General features: G+C 40.7%; 1 protein-coding gene across 1 annotated transcript in view; it reads right to left on the bottom strand.

Moving 5' to 3' along the window:
- The window catches only part of CEMIP (cell migration inducing hyaluronidase 1), a 133,838-nt gene that overhangs the window by 58,968 nt on the left and 56,215 nt on the right, over positions 1-18,655 (bottom strand). Inside the window, exons 3-10 of the mRNA XM_077263509.1 lie at positions 15,147-15,287; positions 12,415-12,553; positions 11,525-11,761; positions 10,399-10,578; positions 10,067-10,137; positions 6,676-6,771; positions 2,810-2,931; positions 433-574 (exon numbers count right to left, since the gene is read on the bottom strand). Coding sequence (XP_077119624.1) covers positions 433-574; positions 2,810-2,931; positions 6,676-6,771; positions 10,067-10,137; positions 10,399-10,578; positions 11,525-11,761; positions 12,415-12,553; positions 15,147-15,287 — 1,128 coding nt within the window. The remainder of the gene's footprint in view (positions 1-432; positions 575-2,809; positions 2,932-6,675; positions 6,772-10,066; positions 10,138-10,398; positions 10,579-11,524; positions 11,762-12,414; positions 12,554-15,146; positions 15,288-18,655) is intronic.

Raw genomic sequence — 18,655 nt, 5'->3', positions numbered from 1 at the left:
GGACCCCTGCAGTGTAGTTTGCAGTTGACAGTATAAGAAAAGGTAATTTCTCTTCTACATGTCTCATTTTGTGAAAGAGATCCAAGGGGCAACCTTTCTCCTTGCGGAGAGTGACATGTCAAGCCTGACATGCCAAGGTGAGGGGACTTAAGCCTTCCAATGCTCATCTGAGAAATTTTCTCTTCAGAGAGGAGTAGGACTAGAACTTTACTGCCATCTACCGGAAGTAGCAATCCTAAAAGTCAGTATCGACCCTCTTTTGAGCGTTGCCACATGACTTAGGATAAAAGTCATTAGCCTACTGTCTACTTTACCTGTTGCTGTCCTAGGAAGGTGACTTACATGGTGGTTTATACTCTACTGAAAATCTAATACAAATCTGATTTGAAAAAATAAAGCTAAAAGTCAGACTTTTGCTATGTGTACTCCCACCTGGCTTTCCACACAGGAAACGGACTTTGTAGTCTGGGCACCGTGCATGGACCTGGTTGTTCTGGCGGCATTCAAACCTATAGTCACGGCCACCCTTGTAGAAGACCTGTGTTGGTATATCAGTCCCGTCAAGTGTAGTGACCTGTAAGCAAAAGAACATTAGATACAGATGGCAACAATATCAAACGCTCAGTATCCAACTCTACCAGATGTGCACACATAACATGCTAATTCTCCACAAAGGGTGAAGATGACATAGGTTATGTTACAGAAGACCAGTCACTTTTAGTAATATCTTGAGTTCCCCATAAAATAACAATTCTGCACAATCTGTGCTGTAATGACGAGCGACTAGTGATGGGCGAGTGTACTCGTTGCTCGGGTTTTCCCCAGCACACTCGGGTGACCTCCGAGTATTTATGACTGCTCGGAGATTTAGTTTTCATAGTGGCAGCTGAATGATTTACAGCTACTAGCCTGCTTGATTACACGTGGGGATTCCCTAGCAACCAGGCAACCCCCACATGTACTCAGCCTGGCTAGTAGCTGTAAATCATTTAGCTGAGGCGATGAAAACTAAATCTCCGAGCAGGCATAAATACTTGGAGGTCACCCGAGCGTGCTCGGGAAAACCAGAGCAACTAGTACACTCGCCCATCACTATGAGTGACTTATGCTGAATTCTAGATACCAAACATGACCCTAAGACCCGTTCCATGGCTCCCTGCTCTCCCATGTACTCTTGAGGCCCCTCTTAGAGGTAATATTTTATTGCCGTCATTGTTACAAAGTGTGTGACTGCAGGTAAACTTTGTAACATATCCATTTGGTGCTAGAACAGCTTTACACAATTCAATTTGCCCCACACACTGTTTTCTTAATTTGTTCACAATAATCCCATTGAAGGCGAGTGTGCCTTTAAGGGTATTGCACTCTAATTATTATTAGGGTGACAAACACATCTTGTTTTGAAGAGAAATCCATTATTGTGATGTTTTCAGATCCAATGAGGTTTTTGACACATTTTGTCATTCTATATATTTATTTATGCAGCCTTTAGATTGATGCTGACAAGTTTGGAGTGGATTCCATCAGAAGTATCAGCAGGAGTAACAGATCACATTTTTTTTCCCCACGGGAAGGTTTTTAAAATCTCATCAGAAAATCATTGTATGAAACCCATTTAAAGCGCATTCAACGTGCCACATGGTCAATATTAAGTTTTCGGATAATTTTCAACATGTGCTAACAGTATGAGCAGAAAAAAAATGTTAATTCCACAGTTCACCACTAGGTGTGCACTGACGCTGTATTTATTAATAAATTAACCTTGCTGCAGGAGTTCAGACGAGATCTTTCTGTGAGCCACACAATGTCTATGCTCAGTTTTTCATTCACTCATAATGTAGCCTTTGTTTGTTAATTTATGATATAAGCTGGGATTTTGCTCCCCTGCCAGTATATGAAACAACATCACAAATCCTCTCCCTGTGAGGCCGTTTGATGACATTCCTCCTCATCCCCTACCTAGTGAGAAGTGAATGTGGAGGTTTCTGCTCCCTCTGCAGGGCTGTCTACATTACTGGCCTTATTATACCTTTTGTATCAGACCCAGACATTGAAAATGAGCTTAGGATGCCGACTGTGATCAGAGAAAAGGTTGCAATGCTATACGCAGCATGTGGTTGTATTTATGGCTAGTAATGAGAAGTTAGTGGTCTTTGGTGTCAAACCTGTTGTTTTATTAACTGCAGAATCACACATCCAAAGGATACTTACTTATTACAAGTGGAATGTAAGATGGAAAATAATTTACACATATATATTTATTGCATCTAGCAACAATTTGGTGTCTGTAAGGGCACCTGCAGACAGCTGTATAAATCGGAGCACAATGCTCGGACTAGCCGGCAGCTCACTCGACCTGAGCGTGACATCTGCATAAAAATATATAAACTCAGGTCTGGAGAGCCGCCGGCCAGTCCGTTCAATGCACTCCGATCGCAGTCCAATTTATACGGCCGTCTGACTGCGCCCTAAAAGAACATACTAACTAACTCAAAAATGTAAAACAATATTAAAGTATTGCGCAAAATTGGGAATATAATAACTAGTATGCCTATTATATTGCCAAAATCCATTACCTAAAATATGAAATAGTTTAGGGTTTATGGAAGATAAAGGAACCGATTTCTCACTGAATGTTCTGAGGCTCCTGAATCCGAATATGCACTAACTTAATCCAATTCTTCTTCTTCGATAACCTCAGATGTTTGGGCTTCTACTGTATTCTGGTATAGAAAGCTACTTGTTCTCAGCCAAATGGTCTAATTTCTAAATCGATCATTCACCCCAAAATATTGTATAGTAATAATACCTGGATATTAATGGGATGGGTGCAGATTATGCCAGGATGAGCTGCATGGAATTCGGACAACTTTTCCCAGTCTCTGGCCCGAGTGCTTTCATATTTATCAAACCACTGTGTCCAGTCTACATCTGGAAAGTAGAGTGAAGCATAAATCACATGCAAGTAAGATTACTTGTGTAGGTATTATATCAGATAACATAAGTGAAACCATGACAGAATGTCACAGGATTTCCATCAGGATCACAACATCGAGTTGTAGACTAGCGGCGTATAGGAAACAGCTGTATGTCTCATCAACTTGCTTGAAACACATGAAAGAAGTTCTTAAGGAGCGGACAATAAAATTACATACAAAACTAAGCTGTCAACTGTCCCACAGCAAAACAGTACAGATTCTGGGATTCGAGGGAGCAGTAGCCTTATGCAAGTACTACTTTATGGTATTCAAGTATTGCCATTGAACTTAGGGCAGGGACAGCATCCTTAAGTATTACAACTGTTGTGAAATTACGCCACGACAACCATTGTTTGTCGCTGAGAGTTGTAGTTTTGCAATAGCTGGAATACCAAAAATTGCTGATCCTTGAACTACGACCTGGAAAAACACTCTTCCTCCACATAAGAGGACATATAATTATTTCACACTGCATAGGATCTACAGTGTGAAAATAAGTATTTGATACACTGCCGATTTTGCAAGTTTTCCCACCTACAAAAAATGGAGAGGTCTGTCATTTTTATTGTACACTTTAACTGTGAGAGACAGAATCTAAAACTAAAAATCAGAAAATTACATTGCATGATTTTTAAATAATGAAATTGCATTTTATTGCATGAAATAAGTATTTGAACACCTACCAACCAGCAAGAATTCTGGCTCTCACAGACCTGTTAGCTTTTCTTTAAAAAGCCCTCCTACTCTGCACTCTTTGCCTGTATTAATTGCACATGTTTGAACTTGTTGCCTGTACAAAAGACACCTGCCCCTACCTCAATCAATCACACTCCAACCTCTCCACCATGGCCAAGACCAAAGAGCTGTCTAGGACCCCAGGAACAAAATTGTAAACATGCACAAGACTGGGATGGGCTACAGGACATCAGGCAAGCAGCTTGATGTGAAGGCAACAACTGTTGCCAGAATTATTAGAAAATGGAAGAAACACAAGATCGCTGTCAATCTTCATGCAAGATCTCACTTCGCGGGGTAAGGATGATTTTGAGACAGGTCAGGAATCAGCCCAGAACTACACGGCAGGACCTGGTCAATGGCCTGAAGAGAGCTGGGACCACAGTTTCAAACATTAGCGTTAGTAAAACACTACGCCATCATGGATAAAAATCCTGCTGGGCACGCAAGGCCCCCTGCTCAAGCCAGCACATGTCTAGGCCCATTTGAAGTTCACCAATGACCATCTGGATTATCCAGAGGAGGCATAGGAGAAAGTCATATGGTCAGATGAAACCGAAATAGAACTTTTTGGTATCAACTCCACTCATCGTGTTTGGAAAAAGAAGATGGATGAGTACAACACAAAGAACACTGTCCCAACCGTGAAGCATGGTGGGGGAAATATGCAAAGGGGACAGGACCACTTCACCGTATTGAAGGGAGTATGGCTGGGGTCATATAATGGGAGATTTTGGCCAACAACCTCCTTCCCTCAGTAAGAGCATTGAAGATGGGTCGTAGCTGGGTCCTCCAGAATGACAATGACCTGAAACACAAAGCCAGGACAACTGAGCAGTGGCTCCGTATGAAGCATTTCAAGGTCCTAGATTGGCATAGCCAGTCTCCAGAAATGAACCTGATAGAAAATCTTTGGAGGGAGCTGAAACACAATGCTGCCCAGCAATAGCCTCGACACCTGAAAGATCTCAAGATGATCTGTGTGGAAGAGTGGGCCAAAATCCCTGCTGCAGTGTGTGCAAACTTGGTCAAGAACTATAGAAAACATCTGACCTCTGTAATTGCAAACAAAGGTTTCTGTACCAAATATCAAGTTCTGTTTTTCTACTGTATCAAATACTTATTTCATGCAATAAAATGTAAATTAATTATGTAAAAATCGCACAATGTGATTTCTGGTTTTTATTTTTAGATTCTGTCTCTCTCTCTGGGATTTTTGTCTTAAGTTAGGAAAATGAAATTTGGACAGAACCCCAATCCGTTCACTAGACTAAGTCATTTGGTACTCCATCTGGCCTCTGTTTTGGTGGTTATCATCTTTTTAGGCAGGTACAAAAACACAGTCTACCACAACTTAGTGCCCACCTAAAAGACAGATGGAGGTCAAATGGAGTACAAAGTGACTCAGTCAGCCTCATTTTAGTGAATAGCTGTGTTGTTGGTGGTTCCATTCAGATCTCATTTTACAGATTGAAGCTCCAACAAAGACATACAGTAAAAGTGGGGCAAAAACAATGTGCACATAGCCTCAGAGTAATAACAGAATAATTGACATATCTTGAAGAGTCCCACAAAGGCAGAAATCAATGATAAGACGGAATGTGCACGTTTAGGCTACTTTCACATTAGCGTCGTGTGACGCACGTCTCAATGCGTCGTTTTGGAGAAAAAACGCATCCTGCAAAGTTGCCCGCAAGATGCGTTTTTTCTCCATAGACTTTCATTAGCGACACAGTGCGACGGATGTGTCGTGTTTTGGCGGACCATCGGCACAAAAAAAGTTCCATGTAACTTTTTTGTGCGTCGAGTCCGCCATTTTCAACCGCGCATTCACGGCCGAAACTCCACCCCCTCCTCCCCGGAACTCACAATGGGCAGTGGATGCGTTGTAAAACTGCCTCCGCTGCCCACATTGTGCTACATTAACACACTGCCCATCGGGCCGACGGTTTGCGACGGCCCGTACCGATGGACTAGTGTGAAAGTTGCCTTACTTTCAACATGCCCAATCCTTTGTTTCCCTATAAGATTAGTTATTGCCAAAGGTGTCTTTGGCTTATCCCAATTTGTATTGTTGTTTTAAGTCCATCCTTTTATTTATGCCTTTATTTCCAAAACATTTTTTTTTATATGTACCATATTTATTTTTTTATTTCAATCCAAAAATAATATCTTGTATGGTAAAATATCCTCAGCCTCCATAATACAGAGGAAATCCCACTGTGAATGTATGTATTTGAGAATAGACTTTATAAAGTCAAGGAAAATATATCTCTGATAAAGAGCTTCATATCGGTGGTCACAATCTATGCATCAGTGCAAGGTGCATTCAGACTCCAGGATCAGTAGCGTAGTATAATCAGATAGATTATGGAAAGCCTTGTCTTAATCCAGATTAATGTTCAGTCTCTTTTTCAGGAATATCAATTAGACAAGGAATTCTGGCGCCAAGGAAAACACAAATTCTTTCCTGAATCAGAAATAGCAAGTGACATTTTCAGGTTGTGCAATAAATTGCTGCCATAATGAAATTAGGACAGTGCGTGTGCTGTTGTCGTCGAGCTAAGGCCAAAATCTCAATGAGCCAAGATCAGCAAATAGAGCAAGGGAGTTAAAAGGGAGGTCTGTGCCTGCCATCTAGGAGCTCATACATTTTTCATGTGCAGTCCTGTATGTAGGACCTGCATGACTGCCGGGCCTTCTGCAGATATCCAAAGGTTCCTAAATAAATGATCCATGTGTTCCAAGCAAGACCGCAACAGTAATGAGGACATGGCGCACTACGAAAAGCAAATATGGCAAGTTTATGTGAAAATTGTGGTTTCAACGTGCATCAAACAACTAGCAGCAGATTTGTCAGACAGAAAAGTGCCAGATTATTATCAATGAGCCATTACATCTCTGCAGGAAAGTCCTGTGATGTCTCCAAACACTCTGGCACGTTGACCGTATCGTCACTTACCCTGGACCCACTCGCTGGCCAAAGAAACGTTAAAGTGTTCTCCGTTCTCAGCCTGGAAAAGTTTATGCACGCGAGCCACGGCGGACCCTTTGCTTCCTGTCAAACATATAAATAGTGGAGGAAGCGCGTTAAATAAACAGGCAGCAGGTAACAGATGAAATCATCCAGAGGTCTGCAGGGAGAGCACAGGAACGCCGAGCCTACAACGTCCGATCTCTCCGTGTCATTATCTCTATTTATATAGAAAGATCTATGTGACGACAATTACATGTAGGAAGCGGTTACTGTAAACTAGCGATCATGTCACTGCAAGAGTCTCCACTGTGACCGCGACATATTAACCCTATAGAAGACAAGAAGGATGATGAAAATAATTCACCAAAAAACTAATCGCTAGTTCTCATAGCAATTCTGTAACATAGGAAACTGTAAATGGTCCTGTAAGAGATTAATAGCTGCTGGAAAAAAAATCCAAAACACATTGTGTACAGACAGCACATGGATGACAAGTAAGAAAAAAATCGTCCCACTTTTCTAGATGAATCTCTGAATGATTATTTATACACTTATGTGAACCTACCATTACTGTCATTAGTTTCTCTCTAAACGTAGCGAATAACAGATCTTTCAGTTTCAGCCAAAAAAGTGGCACGATTTCTTTCTCACTTGTCATCAGTGAAGAGGCTCACCCATAGGGCAGGCGCAGACGGTCGTAGATTCTCTCATCCAAGAAAATCAGGTCGATTATGTAAATAACACTCTGATCGGAGTTTGATCAGAGTATGAGCATAATGTGATCCGATTCTCTCAGAAGAGGAAAAAATATGTCTCCAGACTCCATTAGAGATGAGTGAATTTGCTCGGGTTCCCTCTTATTCGGCAAGCTATAGCGCTTACCGAATAAGCTGCAGAGGGAACCCGGCTTCCTGGAGTGCGCCGGCTGATCAGCGCCGCAGCTGCATGTGTCACGGCTGTGTCAGAATCACGACACATGCACGGAGAACCCAACAAACAGGCTTTCCATGCATGTGTCGTGACTCTGACACAGCCGTGACACATCGAGCTGGGCGCTGATCAGCCGGCGCGCTCCAGGTATCCGGGTTCCCTCTGCAGCTTATTCGGTAAGCGCTATAGCTTGCCGAATAAGAGGGAACCCAAGCAAATTCGCTCATCTCTAGTCTCCATCTTTTCCAATCTGTCAGTACATGGCAATTGCATTGCACTAAGATGTCGAATCAAATGCAGCGATATTTTCCTTGGACAGATTTGGTCCGAGGAAAAAGATCAGACGCGTACATGTCCCCATATACAAACATTGGTCCCCATGCAATCAGATCACACCTATCCCGAAAATACAGTGGTCTGTACCTGCCCTTGGAATTAAATAGGCGAGACTCATCAAAATTACGGAAGAAAGTAGTGCATACTGCGATTTTTTTCACAAGCAGATTCGGTCAGTAAAAAAAATATATATAGCCCTTGCCAAAGTAATTACCAATGTTTCCTGATTTCCAGGACCTTTCCAAGTTTCTCTATCACGCTGTACTTTATATTTACCTATTCACATTTGCTGACTGTACGAACACATCCCATTCATACTATCATGGGTTTTTTAGCCTCTCACTTGCTTTAGATCTGTTTTCTCCAATGAATGTGGCAGCTGCCATGTTTCCCCTTCTTTACTTTTGGTATGAGATGGACAAGCACCCATCAATCCCATGGCAGACAAAAAGCAGAAGAGGCGAGGTTCAGACTTTCCATAGCGCTCCCCAGGTCAGTGCCGCAGCCATTATGGTCATAGAGTAACAGCGCTGATGTCAGACGCAGAAGGAGCAGCAGCAGGACAGAGGCCATGGGTATAGTGACTACACATGAGGGATGAATATCACATAATACAAAAGATGGAGCGACACTAAGATTGTTTTCAGGTAATGAAACATTTTTTAAACAGCTCAGAGCAAAATAAAAAGGGTAAGCTCAGCTCCACGTTCCACCAACCCTCTTATTTCTGCACCGTCTGGTTCTCGACAGTCTCTGCTTCCTCCTGCAGCGATGACATCCACACAAGCACTGCAAGCAATTTCTCTTTGAAGGTGATATGTCACTATAAGGGATTTTCCCTCTTTTTAGATGTGTTCCCTGCCTGCTTCAGGCTGTGCAGTGGACTGCAGGAGGGTCCTGCTATAGTGGGCAGTGGTCACATGCCCTGTGTCAGGACAGAGACCAGCAGGGGACCATGCATCTCCAGAATGGGATGAGTGATGCCACTAGGATGCTGTATTCTTGTACATCACTATGTGCGGTTTTAAACATATTTCCCCTTGGACATGCTCTCTAACTCAAAACACTTTGTCCCCTTAAAAGTATTCTCTGCGCAGCGGCACTGTATCTGATCAAGAGGACTGAAGCAGAGCTGTGGCCCCGTCAATCTCAAGAGCGGTGATCCCAGTAGTCAGTGAGGACATATCCTATCTCCTTTGATGCAAATGACCATTTCATTTTGAAAAAGTCCTATAGAATTTGAATGAAGCAGCAGAGAATGTGGTCGACCAAGACTCCAAGAGGGTTGTGCAGTGTGGATGAAGTGACCTTGGGACCCCTTATTCTAGTGATAAGTCATGGGTCGCCAAGCAATTATACATCTTTTAAAATAGCTTTTGTGACTCCCTTTGACATGAAAGTAGAGAGCTGTGCACATCCAAAGCCATAGGTACCATCTGGACCTGGCAGCCAGACGCCACCTCCCCAGGAAGGCTGGGCTCCCACTCTCAAAGATGCTACCTTCATCTTTCAGCCATCTATCTGGCCATCTTAAAGGTCCAAGATAAAAATGCTTTTATAGGAAGAAGCTTTTTTTTTTAAAGAAAATCTGTCATAAGGTTTTGGCAATGAAATCTGACAGCATCATGAGGTAGGGACAGAAACCCCAATTCAAGCTATGTATCATTTAGTGTACTAGATGCAGCAGTAATGCTATTGTCACAGTTTTCTCTCTGCAGATCTAGCAGAGCTCAGTTTCTGTGTACAATGCATAGTAACAGAGAGCTGCTAATCAGTGCTGGAGGAGAGGCTGGACTTGGAGGCATGAGGGCAGTTGTCCTTTAGTAATAATCTACTGCTGATAAAACACCGATTGTATTGAAACAGAAAAACACAGCCAGGTAAATTAAACATCCTTGGAATCGGGGTCTCAGCTCCTACATTATGATAAGATCACACAGCAAAAACCTGGCAACAGATTCCCTTTAAGAAAAGAGCAAACACTGTCAGTGAAATCCATGTTAAATAATTCCAATTCATACTGCTCTGCCTTATATGTAAAAAAGATGACCCATTAAAGTTTATGAGCAAGCCTGGGAATTTTTCATGCCATTCAGTAAGGTTTCTGTACCTTGATATTCCACGTGGTTTTCCACAGAGCTGAAGGGATCTCCTTTCACAGTGATAAAACTCCAGGGGTGTCTGAAATGAATAGCACATCCTGTATTTTAGAACCAGCTACAAGTTTCGTCACATACTGAGGCTTTGTAACAGAACTGAGCAGGCTTCTGTACCTCTGGCATAGAAAATCTGCTTGTGTACTATATAAAGTAACATGCTACCACCTAAAAAGTCTACAAACAACACATATAGATAGTGACTGCTGAAACTAACGCTACAGAGTATGCAGTAGTACCAATGCAATTCTTAACATTTTCTAAGCTAAAACATAAATATTATTACCGGAAGCCCAGGTGCAAGAAGTGTCTGCTCCCCAATTTGGTCATCACTTTCTTAGCAGAATCATCCAAATTTCGGGATCCTTCATCATTCACAGCCACTGATAATATTGTACCTTCTGGGACTAATTTCATATATTGAGCCAGGCGGGCGCTCTCATCTTTAGATTTGTATGTATCAAACCTAAAAAATAGTACAAAATGTTGAAAAATTAGAATGAAAATTACTTACGTTTTTAGAATGCCACCAACTTAACGTAAACTTCGTAATACTATTTTTCCTAAGGTGTGCAAAATTATTGATTACAGCGTAACTGACAAGTTGTCCAAGTGCTGCAGTATTGTCTGTCTGGGGAAAAAATTTGGAAATGTGCATGGCCCCATAAAATAAAATTGTCAGATTGCATTCGGATTGAAAATACGGTCATCTGCATGAGTCCTTAGTGTTACACTTGTATAGAAGCGTTTTCCAACTTTCCCAGTAATCCTATATGTGGCCAATCTTTTCTAATATTAGGGTCTTGAGCATTGGCATTAAGTGAAACCAGAAAGATCTACAGTATTTTGAATGTTATTCTAGGGTATTTAGTAGCTTCCTAAATAAATTGTTGCTCTGCGTTCTGAGAAATTAAAGTAGTCTAGTCACTACGGAGAAGATTCTCCACTGTTCCAATAATTTTTCCTAATGTGCTTACTGTGGTTCAATGAAATCCAGAGCTTTAAAATTATTTTGAACGCTTTTCAGATTTCAACAGTGGTAGATATGTTATAATTAACGAAAAGTATTGTCATAATTAACAATAAATCTCTTCCCCTTCTAAATTACTTTGCTCACTTTTCGCACCACGGCTTTTTCCTCCCAAAAGTAGCAACTTGTTCTACCACAAAAGTGGTGCAAACAGCCTAATAAATTTTCCTCCAAGTCCTTCTCCTAAAACATCTCTTTGGTGGTTCAGAATAAGCAAGTTTTCAGTCACTTGGGAAACATCTTCCCACAACCCAAATTAAACCCATTGGCCCCACTGATCTTGATTAATCTGGACCACTGTCTCGAAATGTTTTCTGGTTTACATCCAGAATTTAGCTCCACAACTAAAAATACCAAAGAAAAAAACATAATGTAGAACTACCTATCTGCATGAATCACATCTCCTGTTTTGGGGTCAATAGCGTGAACAATAATTCCACGATGCCCCCAACTCTTCTGAAAGAAGTACCCTCCTTCACTCATGCCACCAGGATGTAGGGTTTTGTTCAGGAATGTCCAGGACATCTTCTTCTCTCCATGGATCTCAAGAGTTCCTCCATTTCCCAAACCAATGTATTTATGACCAAAGTAATCATGGGGAAGCTCACCATCATCAGATCTGCAAGTAAGGGTAGAAAAGGGATTATAACAATTACCCACAGCAAATACTAATATATACATATACACACACATACATCAGTCATTGCAAAAAGTACACTGTGAGCCATTTTATACATTCATTTAATACCGGATGTAGGGAAAGTAGTGGAAATTGTACAAAACTTGAGATGCTGAAATACACTGTAAAGTGTTCATTGCCTTCACTGTTACTAAACATTCATTGATATCTGGACATTATTAATGAGTAATGTGATAAAGATTACATTGTTTTCCTTTTACAGTACTGACAAGCCATGCAAGTGCTGCAAATAGACCTACGTTCTTGATAAAATCACTATGTGTTCCAATCGCCTTTACCAAATTCTCACCCATTTCAAGATGGTAAAGTTTAAGCCTCATTAAATACATCCTGAAATTCAGCTTATCCACATCACATTGTGTTCTGTGACTCACATGATAATGTGCTTTTCCTATAAATGAGTCTGATTTTCTAACCTTTTCCTTAGTTGTCTCCCCCTTCTATTTATATTTCCACATTCTAGCTTAAGTCCTGATGCTGACCACATATTTAGCTTGCTTAGTTCTCTGAAAGAGAATGCAGGTATCCAGAAATGACTTCATCTCAACAACCCACCGCTGCTGCCGGTTTACCTTCCATAAAGGATGATGGTGAGATGTCCTTGGAATGGACAATCCTCACTTCCTATGAGTAGCTCGGCACCATTTTCAACCAGTATGTATCTTGTCCGGAGTATGATGGCATTATTGCTGGGCTTGATGACAAGCTTTCCTGTAAAACAAGACACGGTTATACTTACAATAGTGACACATTTATCACAGGAACACTCCTGAAGTCTAATGTTATGACTTATCTCATAACTACTTGGAACTCTTTACTAATTGGTCGTCCTGTCACCAAACTTTCCACTCTCCAATCTATTTCAAATGCCGGGTCAATTTTTTTGATCTACACATACACTAATGTCAGTCACGCAGGGGTGGTACTGTGCAGGAAATAGAGCTAGAGTGACAGAAGCTTAAGATCTACAGTAGCTCTTCAGCCTCATTTGCCCATCAATTCAAACACTAATTTCTCAGGATTGGAGGGATGGACTGGCCATGTAATGGTATTCCTGGACTTGTCTACAAAAGAGCTGCAAGAGCATCCAAGTAGCTCGAGGGTGTGAAATCCTTTTGACAGACTACCTTTAACCGTTCCCTAAAAACATGATTTTAAACAAACCTATTAAATCCCCTATTCTGACTCACTTCTCTTATTTCACCTAAGCTGGACTGTTTCTTTACTACTCATACACTTCATATCTGCCCATGCACAAATACTGTAAATGTGCGTCGCCTGAGTTTATCCAGCACGTGTGCATGATGCATATGGACGACAGAAGATAGTCGTGGTCCAGAGAGAAGCAGGCCAAAGAAGATGCACACACAGGGTAAAAAAGAGGCACAAAGAACCTGTAGAGTGGGCACTGGAACAATTGATTGGTGACGTGCACATTAATTTTTTTTCTTAACATTCTGCCAACCCTCTACAGCTGAACGTCATTTTGTTGAATTTATTTAGAGTGAATTTAAAAAAAATCTGTATTTTGGAGAATAGAAATGTTTGTAAAATGTAAGCAGAATTGAATTCTATTCAGATAATGTTCTCAACTGTAGTAGTATGGAATCACAGGGAGAGCAACAACGAAGCAGTCCAAGTCCTCACCAGACCTCCAGAATAACCAATAAAGGAAAAATGTTCTCCGACCTCTACTTCAATCTAGAGTTTTCTTGGCGCCCATACATATTGAACCACATACATACAGAGGTGCTTCTATGGTGAAAGAATTTCACCCCTACGTGTGTCGATATATGGTGTCAATATGGATGGGTGCCAATAAAACTCTACATTGAACTGCGTGCTAGAAAACAGCTTTCCTTTATTGGTTACATCGATATTGTCCGGCTGCACAGACCTGCGTAGTTTTGTTTAATACCTAATTTTTTAGCAAAAATATGAGGCCATGCCTGCCTTCTGTGAGCAGGCTCCACACTCCTAGCACAATGTTGATTAGTATGTTACTATGTGATCTCTAATGTGGTCTGCACACGTTCCCTTGGCTCGATATAAAGAATAATAGTTTTTAATATTATAGATTTGGCGCTATTCCATAACACAGCATCCCATTAAACATTAACCATTTTTATGAAGATAGAAAGATATGTAGCTACAGTACAATAAATGTCTATGGGTGAGCATTATGGAGACAGTATGGCTTTGTACGTGAGCCCTAAACCTGGTATGATGGATTTCCACTGTTGTCCTGTAAAGTCTAAGGCTATGTTCCCACAATGCGTTTTTGATGTTGCAGATTGTCTGCACCCATTAAGTAAAATAGCTTACTTACATTTTTTCTAAAATATGCAGCATAAAAAAAATCACCAAAAACACTTGAACATAGTCTAACTCATATACATTAACATATTTGCCATTACTGCCCAAATGTATAAGTCAACCCTGGTCCCTTAGGCTATGTTCACATGATGAGTTTTTGCAGAGGTTTATTTTGTTGCATTTTTTTAATGCAAATTAAAGACTCCAATCTACAGTACCAACCAAAGCTATTAGATTTCAGAAAACCTTGGGTTTTTTTTCTAACTGGACTGGAAAACTGCTGCATCCTATAAATCTGCAGGATTTGGCTGCAGAAAAAAAAAAAAGATGCACATTAACATAGTCTTATCTTGACATTGTGCCGGAGAATAAATTGTACAACCAAAAGCTCTATTCAGTAGTTATAGCAGGTAGGTTTACATTGTCTATTTTTCCTGTATATTAGGTGTGTAAGATTTGGACATGGATCATTCGTGTTGCTTTGGATTGTGACAACGGATTGGATTAGATTGTGGCAATGTCTAGTATGTGGGCGACAAAAATATTCAGCAGTGCTGTATGGCCAGATGTCCTCGGATCCTTGTACCCTCATTGTCGTTAAATATCCTCACCCACAGATCCCACAGTATAAGAATGACTCTCCATAATGTCAGTGTAAGCATGCTTTCACTATTACTGGAGTAATTACGGTCATACAGAACACACATTTCACAAGTACCTGGACGAGACCTGTGACAATGCTAATTAGTAGAAAGGGTAAAGTTCATACTTGCTGATTATTGCCTTCAGCTTTACTCTTTGTCTACAGCTGAATCTGATTTGGTTCAGCTTTTGTGAAGCCCAATTATTAATTTACCCGCTGTCAAATATTGTGGTCCAGCTAATCAACTAGATGATTTGTTTAAATAAACGAATGAAAAATGCTGAAATATATGCCATTGGGGACATGTTCCTCCAATACCCAGATCCGCAGAAATATCTGACTTACCCCCGCTGGTGATATTTATGGAGTGTACAGTTACAGAAGACGTCAGAAGAAACTTTCTGCCCCCATCAATGGTTACATGATTTTCTTCACTGTGTTCTGGACTCCAGAGCTGTAATTCAGGGTCCTCGTGCGGGCAAATTCCTTGTATGAATTAAAAAAAAAAAAAACACTTTACAACCTCAGTCACATTTTTTCTTCACGTATTAACACGTATTATAAAATATTTATGTACCAAACCATGTTTTATTTCAGATACAGTGAATTAATAATGTGGAATATACACTTAAATCTGTAAATATAATACTAGAAGCCAAAAAAAGTTAAAAAAGTTCTAGCTACCATTAATTATACCCTTTGATTGTAAGAGAGAAAATTATACTACAACAGATACTGTATGTAAATGAGCCCTCTTACACGAGGAATAAAGCAGGATCTTTACCAGAGTCGGCCACCTAAAAGCCAATTTCGACCCTATGACAATCATTGCCACATGACTTTTTTAGTCAAAGCAGAGTCTTCTTAAATTGGAAAAGACCCATGGTAAAATGGCAGTTGTCTTCTTTCTGGATAACAAAGGATATCAGTCCTTCACACCTAAAGGCTTTGAGAAATCTGGCACAATTTCTCAACTGTACATCATATAAAGTAATGTTGTAAGTGAGAAAAATGTATCCTAGAACTATATTTTGTACTATATTTGTATGCCAACACTGCAACATCCAAAAATGACTATTGGGTTCTACTCTTTTTTTTTTTTTTTTTACTTTTGTGGCACAGATTATGGGAACGGACAAAAGATGTGAGTTATCCAGTTGGAGCTGTCACCAGAAAGGAGCGCATTAATCAGAGACTGGAGTATCTGTCCATATGACTACAATAAACTGTACACTCCATAGAGGTGACCTTTATGGAGGAGTGGGCAGAAAAAAGCATTTATTTACGCACAAAAATTGTAAGGCTCGTTTTGAGTTTGTCAAAGATATGTGGGAGACTTCCCAAATGTATGGAGAAGACCAAAATTGAAGTTTTTGGCCACCAAGGTAAACGCTATGTCTGGCGCCGAACTAACACAGCTCATCACCCTGAGAACACCATCCCCACAGTGAAGCATAGTGGTGGCAGCATTATGCTGTAGGGATGTTTTTCGACAACAGGGTCTGGAAAATGGTCTGAGTTGAGGGGAAGATGGATGGTGCGAAATACAATGATATTATTGAGCAAAACCTGTTTCAGTTTGTGCATGATTTGAGACTGGGACAGAGGTTCACCTTCCATCAAGACAATGACCCAAAGCATACTGCTAAAGCACCACTCAAGTGGTTTAAGGGGAAACGTGTAAATGTTTTGAAGTGGCCTAATCAAAGCCCAGACTTCAATCCAAATGAGAATCTGTTGTCAGACTTGAAGATTGCTGTCCATCAGATGAAACCATCTAACTTGAAGGAGCTGGAACAGTTTTGCATTGAGGAATGGGCAAGAATCCCAGTGACAATATGTGTAAAGCTCATAGACACTTATCCAAAGTGACTAGCACCTGTAATTTCAGCAAAATGAGGTTCTACAAAGTACTGACTTGAGGGGTGAATATTTATGCACACTAAAGTTTTCAGTTATTTTGTCCTATTTATTGTTTGCTTCACAATACACTAAATAGAAAACCAAATGTTCACAGTTGTAGGCATGTTCTTTACAAAAAACCCAGTGCTAAGCAGGGTCAATACTTTCTCAAGCCACTGTATACATATACCAGCCGCGAATAGAATGCAAACATAAGTACAAACCAGCAATGAATCATAAGTACTTAACCATATATCAGTAGCGGGACTAGGCAGACCTTTGAGATAAACGGCTGTGTTTAATTAAACTGATAGGACTTGATTTGGACAGGCACACACCTGTCTATATAAGAGCTCACAGTGCACGTCAGTCCAAATAAGAATCATGAGGTCAAAAGAACTGGCCAAGGAGCACAGAGACAGAATTGTGGCAAGGCACAGATCTGGCCAAGGTTACAACAGAATTTATGCAGTACTCAAGGTTCCCAATATCACAGTGGCCTCTATAATCCTTAAATGGAAGAAGTTTGGGACCACCAGAAGTCTTCCAAGACCTGGCCGTGCAGCCAAACTGAGCAATCGTGGGAGAAGAGCTTTGGTGAGAGAGGTAAAGAAGAACCCCAAGATCACTGTGCCTGAGCTCCAGAGATGAAGTAGGGAGATGGGAGAAAGTTCCACAAAGTCAACTATCACTGCAGCCCTCTACCAGTCGGGCCTTTATGGCAGAGTGGCCCGACAGAAGCTTCTCCTCAGTGCAAGACATATGAAAGTCCGCATAGAGTTTGCTAAAAAACACATGAAGGACTCCCAGACTATGAGAAATAAGATTTTCTGGTCTGATGAGACAAAGATAGACCTTTTTGGTGATAATTCTAAGCGGTATTTGTGGAGAAAACAGGCACTGCTCATCATCTGCCCAATACAATCTCAACAGTGAAACATGGTGGGGGCAGCATCATGCTATGGGGGTGTTTTTCAGCTGCAGGGAGAGGGCGATTGGTTGCCACTGAAGGAAACATTAATGCGGCCAAGTACAGAGATATCCTGTATGAAAACCTCTTCCAGAGTGCTCTGGACCTCAGACTATTGCCTTCCAACAAGACAATGGCCCTAAGCAGACAGCTAATACAACAAAGGAGTGGCTTCAGAACAACTCTGTGACCATTCTTGACTGGCCCAGCCAGAGCCCGGACCTAAACACAATTGATCATCTCTGGAGAGACCTGAAAATGGCTGTCCACCAATGTTCACCATCCATCCTGTCGGATTTGGAGAGGATCTGCAAGGAAGAATGGCAGAGGATCCCCAAATCCAGGTGTGAAAAACTTGTTGCATCATTCTCAAGAAGACTCATGGCTGTACTAGCTCAAAAGGGTGCTTCTACTCAATACTGAGCAAAGGGTCTGAAAACTTATGACCATGTGATATTTCAGTTTTTCTTTTTTACTGAGCAAAGGGTCTGAATACTTATGACCATGTGATATTTCAGTTTTTCTTTTTTAATAAATTTGCAAAAATTTCTACATTTCTGTTTTTTTTCAGTCAAGATGGGGAGCAGAGTGTACATTAATGAGAAAAAAATGAACTTTTTTGAATTTATGAAATGGCTGCAATGAAACAAAGAGTGAAAAATTTAAAGGGGTATGAATAATTTCCATACCCACTGTGTATAATCTTGCTAGTTACATGGTATATACACCTTTCTTTGATTGAAAATTGGTTTGCAATTACTGACCGGACTGAAAGACCACTCCTGATTGGTATGCAGTCATCTTGCTTTTGTAAATTATTCACTTATCCTTATTACTTATCAGTTTCTTTAATCTTTAACCCCCTTTATTGTAAAGTACTATACAGTATAGTGGTGTTATACATAATCATTACTATCATTCTAGCATGTATTATTACCGTACCTTTGTTATGATTATCACCAATATATTAAGTTATGGGAAA

Source organism: Ranitomeya variabilis, chromosome 5 (genome assembly GCF_051348905.1).
Source record: "Ranitomeya variabilis isolate aRanVar5 chromosome 5, aRanVar5.hap1, whole genome shotgun sequence".
Lineage (NCBI taxonomy): Eukaryota > Metazoa > Chordata > Amphibia > Anura > Dendrobatidae > Ranitomeya > Ranitomeya variabilis.
This window is presented reverse-complemented; position numbering and strand designations above follow the sequence as displayed.